This window comes from Stegostoma tigrinum, chromosome 36 (genome assembly GCF_030684315.1).
Source record: "Stegostoma tigrinum isolate sSteTig4 chromosome 36, sSteTig4.hap1, whole genome shotgun sequence".
Taxonomy (NCBI): domain Eukaryota; kingdom Metazoa; phylum Chordata; class Chondrichthyes; order Orectolobiformes; family Stegostomatidae; genus Stegostoma; species Stegostoma tigrinum.
The window spans coordinates 23,869,719-23,889,226 of NC_081389.1; the positions used below are offsets into that span (position 1 = coordinate 23,869,719).

The 19,508-nt window shown below is 38.1% G+C and overlaps 1 protein-coding gene across 8 annotated transcripts in view; it reads left to right on the plus strand.

Moving 5' to 3' along the window:
- The window catches only part of myo9aa (myosin IXAa), a 318,790-nt gene that overhangs the window by 289,997 nt on the left and 9,285 nt on the right, over positions 1–19,508 (plus strand). For 6 of the 8 annotated variants that reach the window (XM_059640175.1, XM_059640182.1, XM_059640181.1 and 3 more), the window contains 8 exons: positions 873–984; positions 2,455–2,516; positions 5,017–5,209; positions 5,670–5,798; positions 8,540–8,645; positions 11,369–11,500; positions 13,190–13,313; positions 17,200–17,253. In XM_059640175.1, coding sequence (XP_059496158.1) covers positions 873–984; positions 2,455–2,516; positions 5,017–5,209; positions 5,670–5,798; positions 8,540–8,645; positions 11,369–11,500; positions 13,190–13,313; positions 17,200–17,253 — 912 coding nt within the window. The remainder of the gene's footprint in view (positions 1–872; positions 985–2,454; positions 2,517–5,016; positions 5,210–5,669; positions 5,799–8,539; positions 8,646–11,368; positions 11,501–13,189; positions 13,314–17,199; positions 17,254–19,508) is intronic. The other 2 variants (XM_059640177.1, XM_059640178.1) reach the window with 1 other exon arrangement.

Here is a 19,508-nt window from a genome sequence, read left to right on the forward strand (position 1 = left end):
ATTGAAGGTGGTTTGTTGGTAGTTTGCTCGACTACTACCCGGGCGGAGCAGCTGTCACATGAGAATAGATTTGACAAGCTGGACTGGTTTCCATTAGAATTTAGAAGAGCGAGGTGTAAGTTGATTGAAGTATATAAGATCCTGAATAGTCATGATAAGGTTGTCATTGACAGGATGCTTCCGTGTGGGTCAGTCCAGACTTGGAGCACCGTTTTTAAATTAGGAGTCACTTTGTTAGAACCAATGTGAGAACTTTTTTCTTATAAATTTCTGTGACTTGGAACTCTGTGTCAAAAAGTTATGTAAGCAGAGACGTTGAACATCTCAAACTACCACCGAACCACCTTCAATGTATTTGCTCCTTCCTTTAATAGAGAAAAAAACTACAGTGCTTGAGATGTGCTTCTTACTAATGACCCTTACAGCCAAACCGTAGCATCTTTACTTTTATGTTAGATTCCTTTAAGTCACTGATGCAAACTGTAAAAGGTTTTTAAGACTGAGATAGGTAGATTCTTGATGGCAACACAATCAGAGCTTATCAAGAGCATACGGATATGTGGAACTCAAAACATGTGCAAGGATTATTGATGATTGGCTGCCTTGTATTTCTATTTTATACTTACATTGAATTTCAGTATATTTTTATTCTGATTTAATGTTGGGTTCAATTTATGTTGAAATATTAGAAATGTGATGTCTACTTTAATGCTTAAGAGTGCCTATTGTACTGAAGCATCCCAGCATTCGAGTACAGGAAATAATTTTCTTTTGAGATAATGGAAAGGATGTATGCAATTTTTTGAATAGCATTTAATTGCTGTCTCTCAATATAAGAATGATTTTTATGGGCCAAATATGTCTGATTACAGGTGGAGGAATACAATGGTCATATTTTCAAATCTACGCAGTACAGTATTCCCACCTACTGTGAATGCTGTTCCTCCCTTATCTGGATGATGGACAGAGCCTGTGTCTGCAAGTGTAAGTTCCTACAATGTTGCATCAGAATTAAAGAGCAGACCAAAGACTTTTGCTTCTAAGAAATCTTTACTTTTTAAATAAATTCACACTTCCTCATAGTATGCCTGATACTTGTCACATTCCTGGTCTGCCTTTTTCCTCAAAATGTATCTAATTGTCTGCCATGAGACCACTTGTTCTGTCCACTTCCGTAGCCTACTGTCGTAAGACATAGGAGCAGAATTAGGTCATTTGGGTCTGTTCCACCATTCAGTTAGATCATGGCTGATCTGATAACTCTCAACTCCATTTTCCTGCTTTTTTGCCAAGATTTTTAATTTCTTTACTGATGAAAATCTATCTTATGGATATATTTAATAACTGAGCATCTAAACCTCTGCAGTAAAAAAACCGCCCACAAATACACTTTGAGAGAAAAAAAAATCTTCTTCATTGCTATCCTAAGTTGGTGACCCTTTACTTTGAGATTATGCTCTTTGGTCCTAAACTGTCCCACAAGGGCAAGGGAACTCTCCACATCTTCCCTGTCAAGCCCTCTGAGAATCTTGTATGTTTCAGTAAGGTCCTTCTCATTCTTCTAAATTCCATTAAGTACAAGTACAACATACTCAATCTTTCCTCGTAAGAAAATTCCTCTGTATCTGGTATTAACCTAGTGAACCTCCTCTGGACTGCCTCCAATGTCAATGTATCTGTCCTTAGGTAAGGGGACCACAAACACTTCACAAAATTCCAGATGTGACTTAACTAGTGCTTTGTATGGTTTCAGTAACACTTTGTCACAATTCTTTTAACAAGCTATCTGTTAGGGAAACAGCCCATTTGTCTTCCCAATTAACTGTTGAATTTAGATGCTAACTTTTTGTGATTTATGAACAAAGACTCCCAAATTCCTCTGCAGTCTTTCTCCACTTAAAGCTCTTCTATTCTTCCTGTCCAAGTGAAAAATCTTGCTTTCTCCCTCATTATATTCCATCTGCCAAGTTTTTACCCAGCCACTTAGACTGTCTATATTCCTCTGTGGAATTCTGTGTCACTGTCGCCGCTTGCTTTCCCACCTATTTTTGTGACATCGACAAAATTCAGCGATGGTGCATTCACTTCTGTCATCCAAATTATTAATATATTTTGTAAATAATTTTGCCCCCAGAATTAATCACAGTTGCATTGTTCTTCCCAGTTACTGATGTTTTAATACTCTCAATACTAATGATGCAGTTTCACCTGCCAGCTTTTCATCGATGCCGTTTAATTATTTATTGTATCCAGCTTAATTTCTATGAATCCATGTCAACTAATGGGATAAAGGTCTTATCAAATGTTAATGATCAGAATGTTACAGCACTTGTGCACTTTACCCAGGCTGGTCAAATGAATTACATCTTTCAAAATTAAGTTTAGATAAAAATGTCTTTGTATATGTTCATATATGTTATATATATTGTATATACTTCTCCACTTCTCTCTCAGTATGTAGATACGCTTGCCATAGAAAGTGCTGCTTGAAAACTACTAACAAATGCTCCAAAAAGGTAAGGTATCTTGAATTAGCAGAGTTTCAAATTCTTTTTGAGTAGTGTTCTGTGAGTGGAAGCTTTGCAGTTTTAAACCATTCCTTTTTATCAGACTTTACAAGAGAATGCTCACCGACATATCAGTGAATCACAGGGCAATTGACAATGATTCATGGTCATGATTGGAATCTTAATTCCAGATTTTTATTGAATTCAAATTCCACCATCTGCTGAAATTAGATGAGACAATTTTGATTCAGTTTGTGTAAATTTCGAACTCTAACACGTGTCTCCCACCAGCCAATGCTGACTTGATGCAGTTTTGAAAATATTTGACCTGGTGCATAAAGGTTTGGCTTCTGAAGTAATCGGAAATATTTGTTGTCATTTGTTGAAAATATGTTCATCCTTAGGCTGCACGTAATCTGGAAAGTTTTTGGCTGTTGAGAAGTTGAGTTCAAGGCATAGTGCTGAATGGAAATCTGGGAGTGTGGTGTTCTACCATCTATATTCCATCTTCACTAATATGAGTAAATGAAACTAGTAGCTATTTGGATTTTGGATGAAATTTGATAGCAAGTTGATATAAAATAAAAATGGTCTCTGCTATCATCAGAATAAAAAGATGATGTTCTCTAAATTTATGCACAGTTGAGTGGCAGAATCCTTCCTTTGTTGTGACCAAGTATTATAGTTTAGCTGAAATGGGGAATGCTACTTCCTAAGATGCATTTTAAGAAGCAGCGCTACAGACAGTGCAGGCATTTCAAGTTTCAATTCAATGCCATATTCACTGCAACCAAATCTTTAAAAAAATTGTCCAAATCCCATTTAGCACAGCCATAAAATTAGCAGCTTTTTGTGGTAATTCACTTTTTACTGAAGTGTTGAATTTAGCAATTTAAATGCAAAAGATAATCTGTTAAGTGTGCTTATGGCAAAAATATTGCTTCGTATCTTGATCTGGATTTTATTGGGAATTTTATAGCTTTTTTTCTGAGTGTAATTTGTAAAACTTTCATTGCTATAAATTAGTTGTTCGTGATTATTAATAACCTACTTGTCAGTGTTAGATTTAGTGCTGAACACATACTTCCTCTACTTACATCAAAACAGCAGCAAGCGATGTTCCATTTTGAAATGCTACTTTGTCACAAGAATATAGTCATCTCTACAAAAAGATTAATTTAAGCCTGTTGCCTGTGTGTTGGCAACTGACACATGGAGAGCCATCGCTAGTAGAAGAAAACAAAGCTTTGTTACACATTTTATGAATGATCAGAGTTTTAAGGGGGCAAAAGTCCTGATGTAGTCAAATCTTTGCCCAGATTTAGTAGGAACTTCATCCATAAGCACAACTAAATTGGAATGAGTCTAATTCATATCAACTGAATCAAACTGGATATTTTCAGCTGAATGTAGTTCTACTACTATGCGTATTTTGTTAACACAAATTGGGTGTAACATGATTGATGAATAGTGCACGCTGTTTGGATAACAGATGGTCACGCAAGAATGCATCTATTGTGTTATGGGAGAACTACCTGTAGGCCTCTGTTTCACCTACTAATCTGGACAGAATGTGTGGACCTTGGTGAAATGAAAGATCTTTCCGTCCACTGTAGCAATCTCATTTTCCCCATTCCTGTCTGAAAGTGCTAACTTGTCAACTAGTAGTTCTATGGGTACGGGTTGCCGATCACTCCATTGTCTAAATTTCACATGGACTGTTAAGTGGTGAGCACTGGCAGTCAATTCAGTTGTACCACCGATTTCGTCTTTACTCCATATCCAAATATGCACGTTTACCTAAAACATAACTGCAGTCCTTCTTTGTTGCAATAATTTATTAGTTTGACCCGAGATCTTTTATTGTTTTAGAATGTTTGCTTTTAAGCTTTTTTGCTCTTCTGACTTAACAATTGGAAAGAGAGGAGGGTTTGGGAGAGATGGATGCTGTCCATCTTCAGGCTTTGTATTTTCTGTCCTCTACTGCCTGTGATACTCGCAGGTTTTTAACAGTGCAGCTCAACCAAATGGGGCTGTTGTCAGGCAGAATTTTTTAGAAATTCAAACAACATGGTGCCATTCTGTCTCAAATTCTTGCTCTCGTAGCTTCAAACAACAACATCAAATCTCGCAGCTCAAAAAATATGCAGCACTTGATCTTACTTTAAAGTTCCACAACAGTCCTGCTATTTCAGTTATAGCAGTTCAACTTGCTTTGCACTTTATATTTCCAAAAGTAATAAATAGGTGTTCTCATACACTACCTAATTATTAGGATCTATAGATTGTTTATTGCTTTCCTGCCTATCTCCAAATATTTGAGACTAATTATGATGCTTCTGCAGATGGTTAACTCTACAGACTGGGAACTGAGGCCCCCTATTGTTTATTATTAACTTCATACTGGACGTTACATTTTGCCAGCTGAGACATTTGAGTTGTATGGTGTTGGAGAAGTTAATTATTGTAGGCTGCAATTGGTTTACATAGTCTTCTCTTTGATGTGCAGTATGACCCTGAGTTATCATCTCGGCAGTTTGGAGTGGAAGTTTCGAGACTTACCAGTGATGAGAGGTCAGTTCCATTGGTCGTGGAGAAACTGATCAACTACATTGAAATGCATGGCTTGTATACTGAAGGAATCTATCGGAAGTCTGGATCAACAAACAAAATCAAAGAGCTCAAACAGGGCCTGGACACAGGTAAGGAAGGCTCCCAGACTGGGTATTTAGACGTGTTCCAACAGCACAGTAAGTTGAAACCTGTTTTGCAGTGACAAATGTAAGCTTAAAATATACGAGCTTAAGGCTAATTCAAACAAAATTTAGGATTTCAATGAATAATTCCACCCTAGAGTTTTATAAATAATACCAACAGTTATAACTAATGTTCTAATGCTGCTGGTGATCAGATGGGGTGCACTTTTTATTAGTCATTGCTGGGTTAAAATTCTGTAACATTCCACATTAAGGTACCATGTGGATTACATGTTCAGGAAGGCTCACTATCTTTGTGAAATATAGGCCTTGTCTTTGGATACCCACATGTCAAGAATATATTTCTAAAATGCAGGACGCAGATGATTCCCATTTCTATCTGGGAGTCTTTTAACCCTGCCTGCTGTTTTTTTGTTTCAGTACTGACTGAAATTTCTCCTTGCAGATATTAACAGCATGAATCTGGATGAGTATAACATTCACGTCATTGCCAGTGTTTTCAAACAGTGGCTGAGGGACCTCCCTAACCCTTTGATGACGTTTGAACTCTATGATGAGGTTCTGCGAGCAATGGGTAAGCAGGAGTTGTGTCCTTTCAGTTATTTGTAAATTATCGAAGTGGATTCAGTCATTTTGGTAACAATCAAAAGAAATGAAGAAAAGCAAAGAATGCAGCTGTTGACTGGCATTTTCTAGTAATATCATATTTAGCTGCTGTGATCAGTTTCTGATGTATGCAATGAAACGTATATTTTTGGTCTAATGTAAAATATAATCTCTCTTTCCTTTGAGTCAGAAGGTTGTGGGTTTAGGCCATATTACCAAGATTTAAACTAAAGGAGTGCGACCTTTTTGGAGAGCATTTCCATCTGATGATTTTGGAAGCTGTAATCCTGATCCATAGAATCCCTACAGTGTGGAAACAAGCCATTTGTCCGAACAAATCCACATCAACTCTCCAATGAACATCCCACCCAGACTCACTACCCCCTACCCTATAACTCTACATTTCCCATAGCTAATCCACACATCCCTTGTCACGATAGGCAATTTAGCATGGCCAATCCACAGAACCTGTACATTTTTAGACTGTGGAAGGAAACTGGAGCACCTGGAGGAAACCCATGTATAAACAGAGACAATGTGCAAACTCCACACAGGCAGTCACCGGAGGCTGGAATGGAACCTGACTCCCTGGCATTGTGAGGCAGCAGTGCTAACCACTGAGCCACTGTGCCACCCCAAACATGATCAAACAGTATCCCCAGACAACCAACTCTGTCCTGATAAATCAGGAGCATTATTACTGCCACCAAACACCATGAGTCTGACAGAAGAGGGAAGATTAAACATTCAAAGTGATTCCTCTTGCCATTAGCTTTAATTTGTTGTGGAAAAAGCACTTTACTCTGAGCCATCCATATTTCCACTTTCAACGAAAAGATAGCCATCACTGGTGACCTCAGTGCTTTTCAATCATTGGCACTTAAGACAGTGTGTGAGACTTGGATATATTAGAGTTATACATGCTCAAGTATCAGCTTGCACCTTTTCATGAAGAAAATATTGCATGTATTTTTTAAAGGCTGGGAAGGCAGAAAGAAATCTGGGACCAATCTTGGCATTAATTGCATCCACACTAGCAATTCAGCCAACCAAGCCCCAGGGATTCAGAGTTGCTGGGGCAACATAGGTTAATATATGCATAATGTAGCCTGAAGCTACACACAGTGATAAGATAGGCTCCAATTTCTTTGTGAAATGATTGTCATGTTTGCCTATGAGACCAAGAGAGTTCAGAGTAATTCAGTGCAGCGTTTTTGAGAGTTGTGATACAGCCCCAAATAAATAAGTCACTTATTGCTAACATGATATTAATGAGGCATCACATGACTGACCAGGAATCTGTTGCTATTACCACCTGCCATTGGTAAATATCAGAAGAAGTTACATGTTTGAATTCAATTTGTTTGGCAATGGTATGAATATACTTTCCTTGGGAAACTTGAAGCCTGAGCTTCTGGCCTGAAGATGGGGCTGTTGGGTACTATTCCATAAAATCTCCTAACTGGGTGTTTAGGAAAACTATTTTGGAGTACTGAGATGTTCTGACAGAACATTCAGTTGCGACAAAAATGCACAGCAAATTAAACTGGAGAGCTAAGGGACTGAGCAGAAATGTAGGTTGGTGAAATAAAGGTATATTTTAGTTGAAGTGAGGTCATGGAAGAATTTGTAAACCAGGAAAAGATTTTGAAGTCAATGCACTGTGGAATGAAGAGCCATTAGCAAGAATGGGGAATGGCAGGTCACCATATGGTAAGATGGACCGAGCACTAAGCAAATTTGACTTTTTCTCTGATTGGGTTAAAAAATCACTGAGATGAATATTGGAGGAATAAACCTGAATGTAGACAGGTCCTAAAAAGTCAGGCAGGTCTCCCAATACCGCGGCCAAGATTTATCCAACACTACCAAGAAGTAGATTAAATTGAACATGTCTCGCTAGATCTTGCTGTGCTAAAATGACTGCTATGTTTGCATAGCTAGGAAGCTACTGGATGTGAAGTAATTCAGTGAATTTGAAGCACTTCGAGATAAGGCACTAAATAAATGTGGTACTTTGTAACATGATCTTATCAAGCCATCTCATCAAAAAGTAAATGTTGCAGTCTCAATTGCATTTAAAAATGGTTAAGGCTGGCTTGAAAATTATAATAAATGTTCAAAACATGCAACTGCTGTCTTTCAGTATGCTTCAGTCTGTGTTGCCCTGTAGATCAGATATAATTAATCCATCTAATGTTTTGTCACTCACCTTCTGTCTCGTCTTCATTAAAGGGCTTGTGTCTGCTGGGATATAGCTTTATCAGAATATACAGTCCTCTTGTGTTTCACCTCAATATGTCATTCCTGTCATGAGAACTGTTCCGACATAGGGTCTTTGGACTCGAAACATCAACTGTTTTTCTCTCAACAGAATTGTCACCTGCAATGTTTCTCCAGCACTCTGTTTCTGTTTCACATTGTCAGCATCCACAGTTCTTTTGTGTACATATTGATGGGAATTGTAACTTATTTTCATCTCTGTGCTGAGCCTAATTTTAACAACCCTACTCCTCCGTTAGCTAACAAGCTGATTCACTACAGAACAATAATGCAACTTTGAGCTTTCTTGTTCTGTGATTAAGCATTCCAAAAAAGAAGTAAATGTCGTTGACCAGAGTTTCAGATTAGCATTCAGTCTTGATATAATTTGCCACAATGTGATTGAATTGTGATGTTTAGTGATGTAAAAATTTTGTATAATTGCAGGTCTCCCAGACAGAAAGGAAATAATTAGAGGTGTATATTCCATAATTGATCAATTGTCACGAACTCACATCAACACACTTGAACGACTCATCTTTCATCTTGTAAGGTAAATATTTGACTGATGCATTCGATTTTAAATAAATGTAATTCTGCAGAAGAAGGTCGGTCGATTGGCATTTTACTATTTCTGCATGGTTAAGCATAGACATCATGTAGATACTTGAAGTTCCAGATTCACTTCATGTTGGATGTCGGCAAGCCTTCATTAAAGGAAAAATGATCCACATCTGAGCAAGAGCATTTTGCCTGAAATTCTGTTAGATCATCCGTAGTAAATGTTACAACCTTTCCATTCTTTCAGTTAGTTGTTTCTAAAATTAATCCACTGGCCCCAAGACAGTTCAGTGTTGATCATTCAGTTATTTAACTGTTTTTTTTTCCCCAACCTCACCGTTTTTAGAAGGTTAGATTTGTACTTTGACTTTATACGCTGAGTGTTGTGCACTGGTAACAGAAGAGTATTTGCCAAACTTGGCTGGTAAGAATACTTCTCATAAATCCTAATTATGATTTTTTTTGTCAAACTTGAGCAGCTTAGCCATCACAAAACTATAAAATTCCTTGTCAAACTTCTGTTGTTTGAGAAAAGTGAAATGTTGTGCAGGACAGATTATGTTAAATTCCTGATCTTACAAGATGTTTCTTATGTGTGATTTCTTTTTCATTAGCTCCAATGTTTTGCAGACCACTTTGGAATCATTATACAGAAATGGGAACAGCACTGAAAGTCAGTTCTGAAAAAGGGGCACTGGACCCGAAACATTAATTCTGATTTCACTCCATAGGTGCAGCCAGACCTGTTGATTTTCCAGCAGTTTCTGCTTTTGTTATTGAAAGTTGCAATGTGTAGAATGATGGATTGCAATCCAAACTCATGTGCGTGATAGAAATGCGTTTCCAGATTGAATCAGGACATTTTGCACCTTTCTTTCTGTGAACATTACAGTGTTGTGACAAGTCCCTCTTTTCATACAAATAATTGTAATGTCTCGTACGGGGTGGGGGGTTCTGCTAGAACATGATATTTGCGTTCCTGTGCGACATTGCGTTATTGAGATACAACTGAAATAGAAATGTAAAAATAACAGGACCTATGGGAAAAGCAGGGTATTGGGCAGGCCACCAAAAAAGTATCACGCAAAATTGTTAAAAAAAAACCCTCAAAGGCTTAATATAAAGGGTAGTCCTGTTTGAATAAATATTTGATTCATATCTAATCATGAAATGAGTAAATTTAACGCCTTACCTCGTAAAACAAAAAGTCAAAATGACTTGATTGGGGATGAAGTTTTGAGGTTGCTCTGTTGTTTATGCGAAGACTGAGGGTCGTCGTTGTCATCGTCATCATCATCGTCACCACCATCACCTTCAGGTGCAGTTGTGGTTGCAGGGTTAGGGCAAAAAAATAGTTACTCCAGGGTGGATGGCTGTGGTTCATTGTCTTCTGACCGTTTCTTGAGGGTTGGCTTAAAAAAGGCTTCCAGTTTTTGCTCCTTTGCCCTTTTTCATCTTTCATGAAAAAGCTGTTCATAGGTGCCAAATAAGATCTTATTGTAGAATATGCTATCCTGCTGCATTCTGCAATGTAATTGTTGTCCTGTAAGGGTTGCAACAGCTTCCCTCGGGGTGGAAGACAAAACACGAAGTGGAAAGCTGTCATGGTGCTGCATCCTGGACAACAACATGCTCATCACCAGCTTCCACTTCCCCCTCAGCGACAAGATGTTGTAGATCAGTTGTACCGAGGTCTGTACAATAGGACTCAAGCAGCTCTTTGACATCCTCATTCTCCACTTCTTCAAACCCAACTTGCTTTGCAAGATCAACACATTGTTCATTGATTCTTGAGAGTTCCTCTGATGGACCAAATGTTTTAAAATCTTGAAAAATATCTGGGAGAAGCTTTCGCCAAACTGCACACAAGCAGCCCTAATTGACATCACCCCAGGTCTCCGTGATAGTGTCAAATACATTTTCGATGTTAAAACTCTTCCAAACTTGAAGAACACTGCCCTTAATCCCGTCAGTGGCTGCAAACAGCCTCTTAAATAATAAACTTTAAAAGCAGCTGTTGCACCATGGTCCATGGGTTGAAGGAGAGAGGTTGTGTTTTGGGCGTAGAAACAGCACTTTGCTGTTTTCAAAAAGCTCACCAATGATGAAAGGCTGACGGCACATCATCCAGGATGAGGAGAATCTCAAAATCCAATTTTTTTTCTGCCGTACTTTACGAAAACATTTTCCAAAACATCAACAATAAGGTAAAAAAAAAATTGTCCCATCATCCAACCTCTCTTGCTTGAGCAAAAGTACACCCCTGGAGAAGACGTGATGCTGGCGTGGAAACTCTTTCAGCGCCAGCATTGTTCATGCTTGGGACAAATCCTGCAGAACAATCGTGATGTTGACCCATACACTGTTGGAATCGCATTATAGCCACCACAAGTTCACGTTTTAGAAATAGCATTCCCCTATTCATCAGTTGGGTTATAGCCAATTCACCGTTATCAGAACACGTGTTATAGCAGAAAACCCATAGCTTTGATTTGAGAACTTCCTTAGAAACCTGCATGAAAATCTTTCCTATAAATTGCTCATTTTGCTCAGTTGCAAAAAGTGTGTTTTGTATTTGAAGATTCCCCGTCGCTAGGACTGCAGCAAGACCTTCTGTGTATTCTCAGCATTTTTTTATATTTGCAGAATTGACTGGTTCTCATAATTGTTTCTCTCTACTCCCTCATTCACCCAACTTAATCCCTCCATTTTCAGAATTGCACTGCAAGAAGAAACCAACCGGATGTCCTCAAATGCACTGGCTATTGTCTTTGCTCCATGTATTCTTCGATGCCCAGACACCACTGACCCATTACAAAGCGTACAGGATATTTCAAAAACCACTGCGTAAGTATGCTTTTGTTTCTTAATGATTCCTCTGGCACATTTTTTTAAAAAGGGTCATAATGGTACAAAGCTGGGGCCATGAAAACAGATTTGGTGGAATTTTTTGTTGTAACAATAGCACAAGTTGACCCGTTATGTTGGTAGATGACGTAGTGCTATTTTTGTTAAATCTCACGTCAAGCAGATTGTTCCTGCATTCATATAGGATAATAGTTCCAGTTTTACCACTATATTGATGTTGATTATATCAAGTAATTCCCATGTGTACAATCTGCTTTATAAGTTTGAGAAATGCAATGAAGTCAACTGTAAGTGCAAATCAGTGAGGCCTTCCTTCCTACAATGCTTGTTTGCTGTTTCTGTTTTAAATGATTAGACTTGTAATTTTCCTGTTGTGAAGGTAAGAAAGTTACCAATGGAGCCAATTGCCTCAGATCAAGATCGTACCAGTTAAACCGCATTTCTCAAACTACAGAAAGTTTAAGTCATAACAATTTTCAATACATGACCTCACAAGTGTTCTTTTTAATCTCAGACATTGGATGCAGAAACTCTGAAGGCCGAAGTACTAAATTAATATTTTTATTCATTCATGAGATGAAAGTATTGTTGACTAGGCTAGCATTTATTGCCTACCTCTAATTGCCAAAAAGGCAATTAAGAGTCGGCCACATTGCTGAGAGTCTGGAGTCACATGTAGTCCAGACCAGCTAACGATGGCAGACTTCCTTCCCTAAAGGACATTAGTAAACCAGATAGGTTTTTCCTGACAATGGTTTCGTGGCCATCATTAGATTCTTATTTCCAGATCATTATTGAATTCAAATTCCATCATCTGCCATGGCAGGATTTGAACCAGGCCTCCCAGAGCATTACATGGGTCTCTGGATTAATCCATAGAACCTCTACAGTGTGGAAACAGACCCTTCGGCCCAACAAGTCCACACCGACCCTCAGAGCATCCTACCCAGACCCACCCGCTTATAACCACCTAATCTACACATCCCTGAACATTATGGGCAATTTAGCATGGCCAATAGTCTAGTGATAAGTACGAGACTATTATCTTCCCTAAGATCATGATATCGTCTGAAGAAAGTAAACAATAGTCTGTTTTGAAAGCAGAATTTTTCTTTTTTAGTCATTGAAATTGAAAGATTTAGTGAGATAGCCAAATTGAGTTTATTTTTCAGTTTGCCAATATTATGAACCTCATTGGCAATTCAGTTTCTTCTACATCTTTAGGAGGAGATAGGTAAGTAGTAGTGGGGCAAAAAGATACCTTGAAGAGAATTGACTAATAAAGAGGAAATAAGGGTCAGAGAATGCAATTTCAAATTAAATTGGGAGTTTAGAAATAATCTGGCAGAGCTTTTGTTTCCTGCAGAAGTTAAAGTTGTGGTTTAGTCATCAGGGAAGGCCAGTGAAGAAGACCGTATAAGCATGTTTTTCAATCAGTGAGTTATGTTTCTGTTGCAAAACAAATGGTTGATTCCCCACTCCAACCTTCCTGAAAGTTTTGCATTATTTTTCCAGAATTATTTTTATGTTATCAACCTGTTCAAGGATGCTTTAGTACATCTCTGGAGCAGGTGAGCCATTAACCTGGGCTTCCTACCAGTGGAACCCTTTGCCGGAAGTATATATAACCTAAAATATTTCTTTAAACTTGTTTATCATTTCCTGAAGATGTGTGGAATTGATTATCGTGGAGCAAATGAACAAGTATCGAGCAAGGCTAAAGGACATCAACAGCTTGGAGTTTGCAGAGAACAAAGCCAAGAACAGATTGTCACTCATACGTCGCTCTATAGTAAGATCTTTCAACTTGATTTTTATCTGGATCTGTAAAACTAAAATCTTATTGGTTGCTTTTCTATACTTGCATTAGAAGAAATATTGCCACATACTTGCATTCTCACAGAAAACAGCTTCTTTAGAATTCTTGTTAGTTCAGGTTGCCTGCGACATCAGGTAGAATTTGTTCTCATTTTGTCTGTCTTTCAGAATGTCACAAGTCTTTATTCCATTCCATTAAATTGATGATTCACCACATAAATCTATATTTGCTGTTCTGTGAGTCTCGTGTGAATTGACCACTTTGTTTAATGTCAACAAAGATTGAGTTAACAAACTGTGAAGCTGGATGAACACAGCAGGCCAAGCAGCATCTCGGGAGCACAAAAGCTGATGTTTCGGGCCTAGACCCTTCATCAGAGAGGGCCTAGGCCCGAAACGTCAGCTTTTGTGCTTCTGAGATGCTGCTTGGCCTTCTGTGTTCATCCAGCCTCACATTTTATTATCCTGGATTCTCCAGTGTCTGCAGTTCCCATTATCTCTGAAACAAAGATTGAGTGACTGGTTTATTCACATATGTTCTCTTAGTGGTTTTTGTGTTTTCTTACCGTGTGCCCCTTCCTAACAATGATAAGAGTGAATGCTGTTTTCTCACCGTGAGTAAATGAGTAGAATGAAGCTGCAAATATACTTACTGCTTATGATTATGTTATAATAACAGAATCATAGAATCCCAACAGTGTGGAAACAATGGCCGTTCAGCCTAACAAGGCCACAGAGACCCTCAGAGCATCCCATCCAGTCACACACCACCCCCCCCCCCCCCCCCCCAAATCTACGCATCCCTGAACACAGTGGGCAATTTAGTATGGCAAGTCCACCTAACCTGCACATCTCTGGACTGTGGGAGGACACCCATGTAGACACTGGAAGAATGTGCAGATTCCACACAGACAGTCACCCGAGGTCGGAATTGCACCCAGGTCCCTAGCTCTGTGAGGCAGCAGTGCTAGCCACTGACCCACTGTGCCATTCAGATTAAGTTTCAGTCTGATATGTACCATACAGAAGACTTCCTTAGGTAAGCAATCTTACAAGACTTGAGTTTGTTAAAACACCGTGCCGAAGTCCAAGTGGCCAATGTTGAATGTCTTGGACTCTTAAAAACCACTACAAATGTTTAGGCGCTCCTGTCTGCACTCTCAAAATGTTCAAAATTTGCTAACTACCTGTAATGTACCAGGTATGTTGCCACTAACAACCCCCAACATTACTGTGGACCTGCTGACTACACGTTATCTGGGCTATTATAACTGCAGCATTAAGCATGTCTTTCTACTAGGTACAGATATGAGGTTAGAACTTATTTTAAGTTAGAAGATGGAAACTAAACATGCTCAGGCATTTATTGTAAGTCAGAAATTAAGTAAACTGAGAAGTGCAAGTTTTAGTTTCCCTCATTCTTCCAGTATCGCTCATGTTAAACTTACAATAGATCTTTCTCATCTTTCCGTTGGTTCAGTTGGACTGAAACTTGGAATTCCGTTTTTGTGTGTTTACTTCTCTCCTCATCATCAACTTGACTTGCTGCTGTATTCTGTTCGATAATTCTGTTGAAGTTCCAGAATGTGATGTGAGGGTCAATCACATGTCCAGCTTGGCCAAGTTCTCAAAGGGCCTTCTCTTTTGATGAATAACTGGATAGCAAATACATTGCCTAAAGCAATACTGTATACATACTGAAGTTCTAAATAATTTCTGATTTTGTTAAAGCACTCTTCTCTGGACTGCTTTAAGGCATTGTGCCGGCATTAGCACATTTGCACATATACCAGGTCTGAATACCCGGATTTGTAAGTTGAGAATGCTGTCTTGCCATATTGAACAGTGTGACAATAGCTGTTATTATAGGAATAGTCTGTTCCTTCAGATTCCCATGTCAGCTGTGTGCAACATGGTACTGGTTATTGCAGTGAAAACGTGTGCACATTCTTTTCTTTAAATTCATTTTTACAATAACGTTTATGCATGTATAGTGGAAGTGCTCCATGGCGCACTGTTTAGGCTGCAAACTCTTTTTGATGCTTGTTTGTTTTTTCGAAGCCAGGAACAATATTTACTCTCTTGAACCCTAGATTTTTTTTAAACTGGAAGCTATTACCATGCTTTGTCTGTACCCTTAAATCTGTGATTTTTGGCAGAGAGTCTTCTGTTGCCCAATTGTGCTAATTGAACCCAACGCAAAAATTAAACTTGGTTCAGTTGCCTTTACAGGCACAGTGCAGGTCGGCTGAAAATAACATTTAAGGGATATCTGCTTATAAAGATTTGATCTTAATTGGTATGTAACATTTCATCCCTGAAGGATCCATCAGCACAAAGAGGATTCAACATTCTTTTTCCTACTCGTGATATTTCTTGTCAGGTTGTCTCTTCTTTCCCTACTCTATCCAGTTAATTCAGTTTTGATCATTTCTGTTGAATTTCAGTGAGCAGCCAGTTTGTTTTCACTGCTTTAATAATTTAGAAATTGAAAATCGATTTAAAAGTACATATTCCCATGTTGGGTGTTTAAGCTAGTGAATAAAATGACTTGTTTGCGCACTTAGGACACTGAGGCTGGTTTTAATTCAAATAATATGTGGGTGCATGAGTAAAGCAATACAATTGAGTGTGTAAATGTAGGACGGGAATCAGTATATCCAGTTCAATCTGTGCGTAGTCTTTTTCCTAAATTACCTGCATTGGTTAAGTTCTGGGCTTAACAGAACGTAGTTATCCAACTAGGAGGAAGGTTTGTAGTTTTTATTGACCCAAATGTTCAATTCCTGAGCAAATTCATTATGCATCAGTATTGCCCAACTTGTTCAATTGAAGGTGGAGTCACTCTACTAAATCACTTGTAGAGGATGCCAATTCATTTTAGTTGTGGAAAAGTGCTCATTATATTGCTGTCCTTGTTCACTGACTTGCATGTTAGCTGTTGTCTATCTGTCACGAGTTCCACATTCATAACAGGTGCACTGAACTTTTGGAGAGATGAATGACAATTTGAAAAACATTATCATTATTTGAAAACAGAACTACTTCAATTAGAATGTCAGTACAAATAAGTTAGAGCTTCAATAATAGTAAAGAGATAATCTTATTTGATGATGTGGGGTATATAGACCCTGCTGAACACACCCAGTTATGCTTATGGGATGGTTGGTCTCAGTTGAGGTGAGACATGGGGAGCTACCAATGGCTTCAGCATCTCTGCATTTTGGTAGTTTAATTTAATTGCTATTTGGTAACATCAGTTGATAACTATACATGCAAACATCAGCTTAGCCAGAATCAGATTGAAAAGAGATTTCCACCACAGTTAAGTAGCCACTTGACAATCATGGATTCACACTTGAATGTTGTTTATTTTGATGAAATTCCCAAAGAAACCGCAATGGCATTAGATGTGCACTTAAATTTTTAATGGGAGGAGAAAAAGTGGGGATGGAGTTGTAAAATGGGTACAACAAGGAAGGATGCCATTTGGTCTATCATATCATCAACGTTATCTGCATGAACAACTTGGGTAGTTCCACTTTCTCCAATTGTTTTTTTTCCTCCCTAGCCCTGCAGCTTTTTCTTCTTCAGATAATTACCCAGTTTCCTTTTGAAGGCCACAGTTGAAACTGCCTCCATCTCTCACTCAAGCAGTACATTTCAGATCTAACCGTTAGTTGGAAAGGGTGTTAGCCTGCTGTCTGCAATTTCTAGAATGCAAACAACTAATATTTAATGATTATGCTATAACTAACCCAGAGCAAAACACATTCCTTTTCCTGCAGTCTGCATGCTGCTGTTGAATGCATGATTAAACTAACTTGATCCTCTACTTTTGGTGTTCTTTTCTACTATAGAAACCGGTTATAATAGCGGTTAGATTCATGAGCATGAATCGCAGTTCAATTCCGGTAGGTATTTCTCCCACCATTTCACCAATGCCTGTCCATGATGCCATTCATTACATGATTCCGCCCCATTCGTTCAGGGAATGATCTAGTTGTGAGTTGATTTGAAACAGAAGTGAGGTTATGTTAACTTAAATTATTCTCCTGCAGTTGACTGCATTTCTGCTCCTGTTGATTGTTTCAAGAACCACATTTTGAGAATATTTGACTGTTATAGTTTGGTTCCATCACAGTGTGAATGGGCTAGAAATGGTGTCTAGATTCTGGAACTGTTTTGTACATTTTTTAGATAATGGCACTATATATCTATTGCAGAATTCTCCCAAGTCTATTGCGTTCCAAATGATAACTTCCCACAAGCAAAGTCAACATGAGAGCTAGAAACCACTGTACTGTCAGAGACTACTCAATGTCAGCAGCATGATTTTCCATAAGGAATTCATATTAAGTGTGTGAGTGTCAAAAATGCCCAACTTAATAGACTAGAGGGAAGCTATCCTGTGCTTTTCATAGGCATTCAACATGAAAGCTAGCTAACCCTCATATTGTTGACATAATTTGGGTGGTGGTCACCAATCCATTTCTCATATTTTGTTCTTATACTTAACAAAAGTTTAGAAGGGAATTATATATAATATATTTAGTTCTGCTCATTATTTAGTTTTTTATTCCAAGAACAGATATCTTTATGATGGAAAGCTTACACCAATTCATACCTTCTTTTTGTCAATTCACGATCTTCTGGGTCTATGTTATTGGTATGAATACAGCTGATGCTGTTTGTTTGGTTGTCACTTAATTCACTGTATAGGTACACTATTTGGCCTGTTTACCTACTTGTTATGTCTGTCAAATAACTAAGTATGTACAGTTGTTACGAAGTATTTATTTGCCCACTAGTTTAAATGATAACTAAAGTTCATTGGAGGATTCCAAAATAGATTCTATAACCACACACTCCACACGATAGATTCTATATCCATAATCATTCATTACTTAAATAAAAATATTATATGGCCATCATTAACACAAAAAGAATTTTAATATTTAGGTTTATTTTGTAGCTTGGTACAAGTAAAATGTTCTTACATTCTGACATTTCTTCCTGCGAGTGAATTTGGAAAAGACAGAGTATAGCTGAGTCATACAGACCAAGAAGATGTCAGATTCAGACTCCAATCAGCTGAGTGGTGTTGTTGGTTTGTACGTTTGGTCCTGAGATAGAGAGCTGAAAGCTCAAATGGGATTTCTAAACCTAATCCTGTGACTTCTCTGGATAGTGCACAAATTTACTCTTGTATCAGCTCTGAACCTTACAACAAGAATGCTGATGCCACTGACTGCTGACGTTCCAGTTCTGCATTGACCAGCAATAAATCAAAGATCCATTGTCGCTGGCTGTGTGCAACAAATGCAGGCAACAGCAGAGATAGTATGAAACAGAGCTGCTCAACATTAGTGTGTTTATGACAAATGCTCTTTTTTGACACATTTTCAGATGACACTATATTTTTATGAGCTTGTGGAAAATTTCCTTGCATTATTTTTATATATATTATATGCATTGTATTATATAGAATGGTCGTGGGTCTGTGAATTCTATGTTTCTGTTTTAGTTTATAGGCACTTAAATCATTAACATTCTCAGTACGTGATATATTCAAGTGATAAGATGCATAATTGAATTAAAGTGCACCGTTTCTCAAATAAAAGGCCATCTTCTGTGGTTCAACTCCCAACCAGTGACTCTGAAAATCTGACTTGCTTTAAAACCGAATATTGCTGATCGGAGGCTTTGGGTCTACCCGAGTTCTGATTATATCTAATGTTGCTTTGTAGAAAATTAACTCTTGGAGTCTTTCGAAGAGTCACTGGACGTGAAACATTAACTTTGTTTCTCTGTCCATGAAAGATGCCAGACATCCCAAGTCTCTTCTGCACTTTGTATTTTTCCCTCCATCATTGTTACATTATTGAAAGGTGACCACCAGTCTATCTACTTTTCAACCAGATTATTCACTTTTAGGTAGGATCTCTATTCATCAGCCCATTAAAGTTAGATCGTCAAGTTCCCATTTTTAAAACAATGCATGTTGGTTTTACAGGAATGTGGTGCCTCATGCACGTTGTTAATGTGTTCGTCAAGTTGCAGTATGAATTTTTGCTGCTAGCAGTTACATTATTCACAGTAAACATTTACAGTAAGGATGCTTAAATAGTCAATTTTGCTTCAATTTCATTAACCTAGCCTTGTTAAC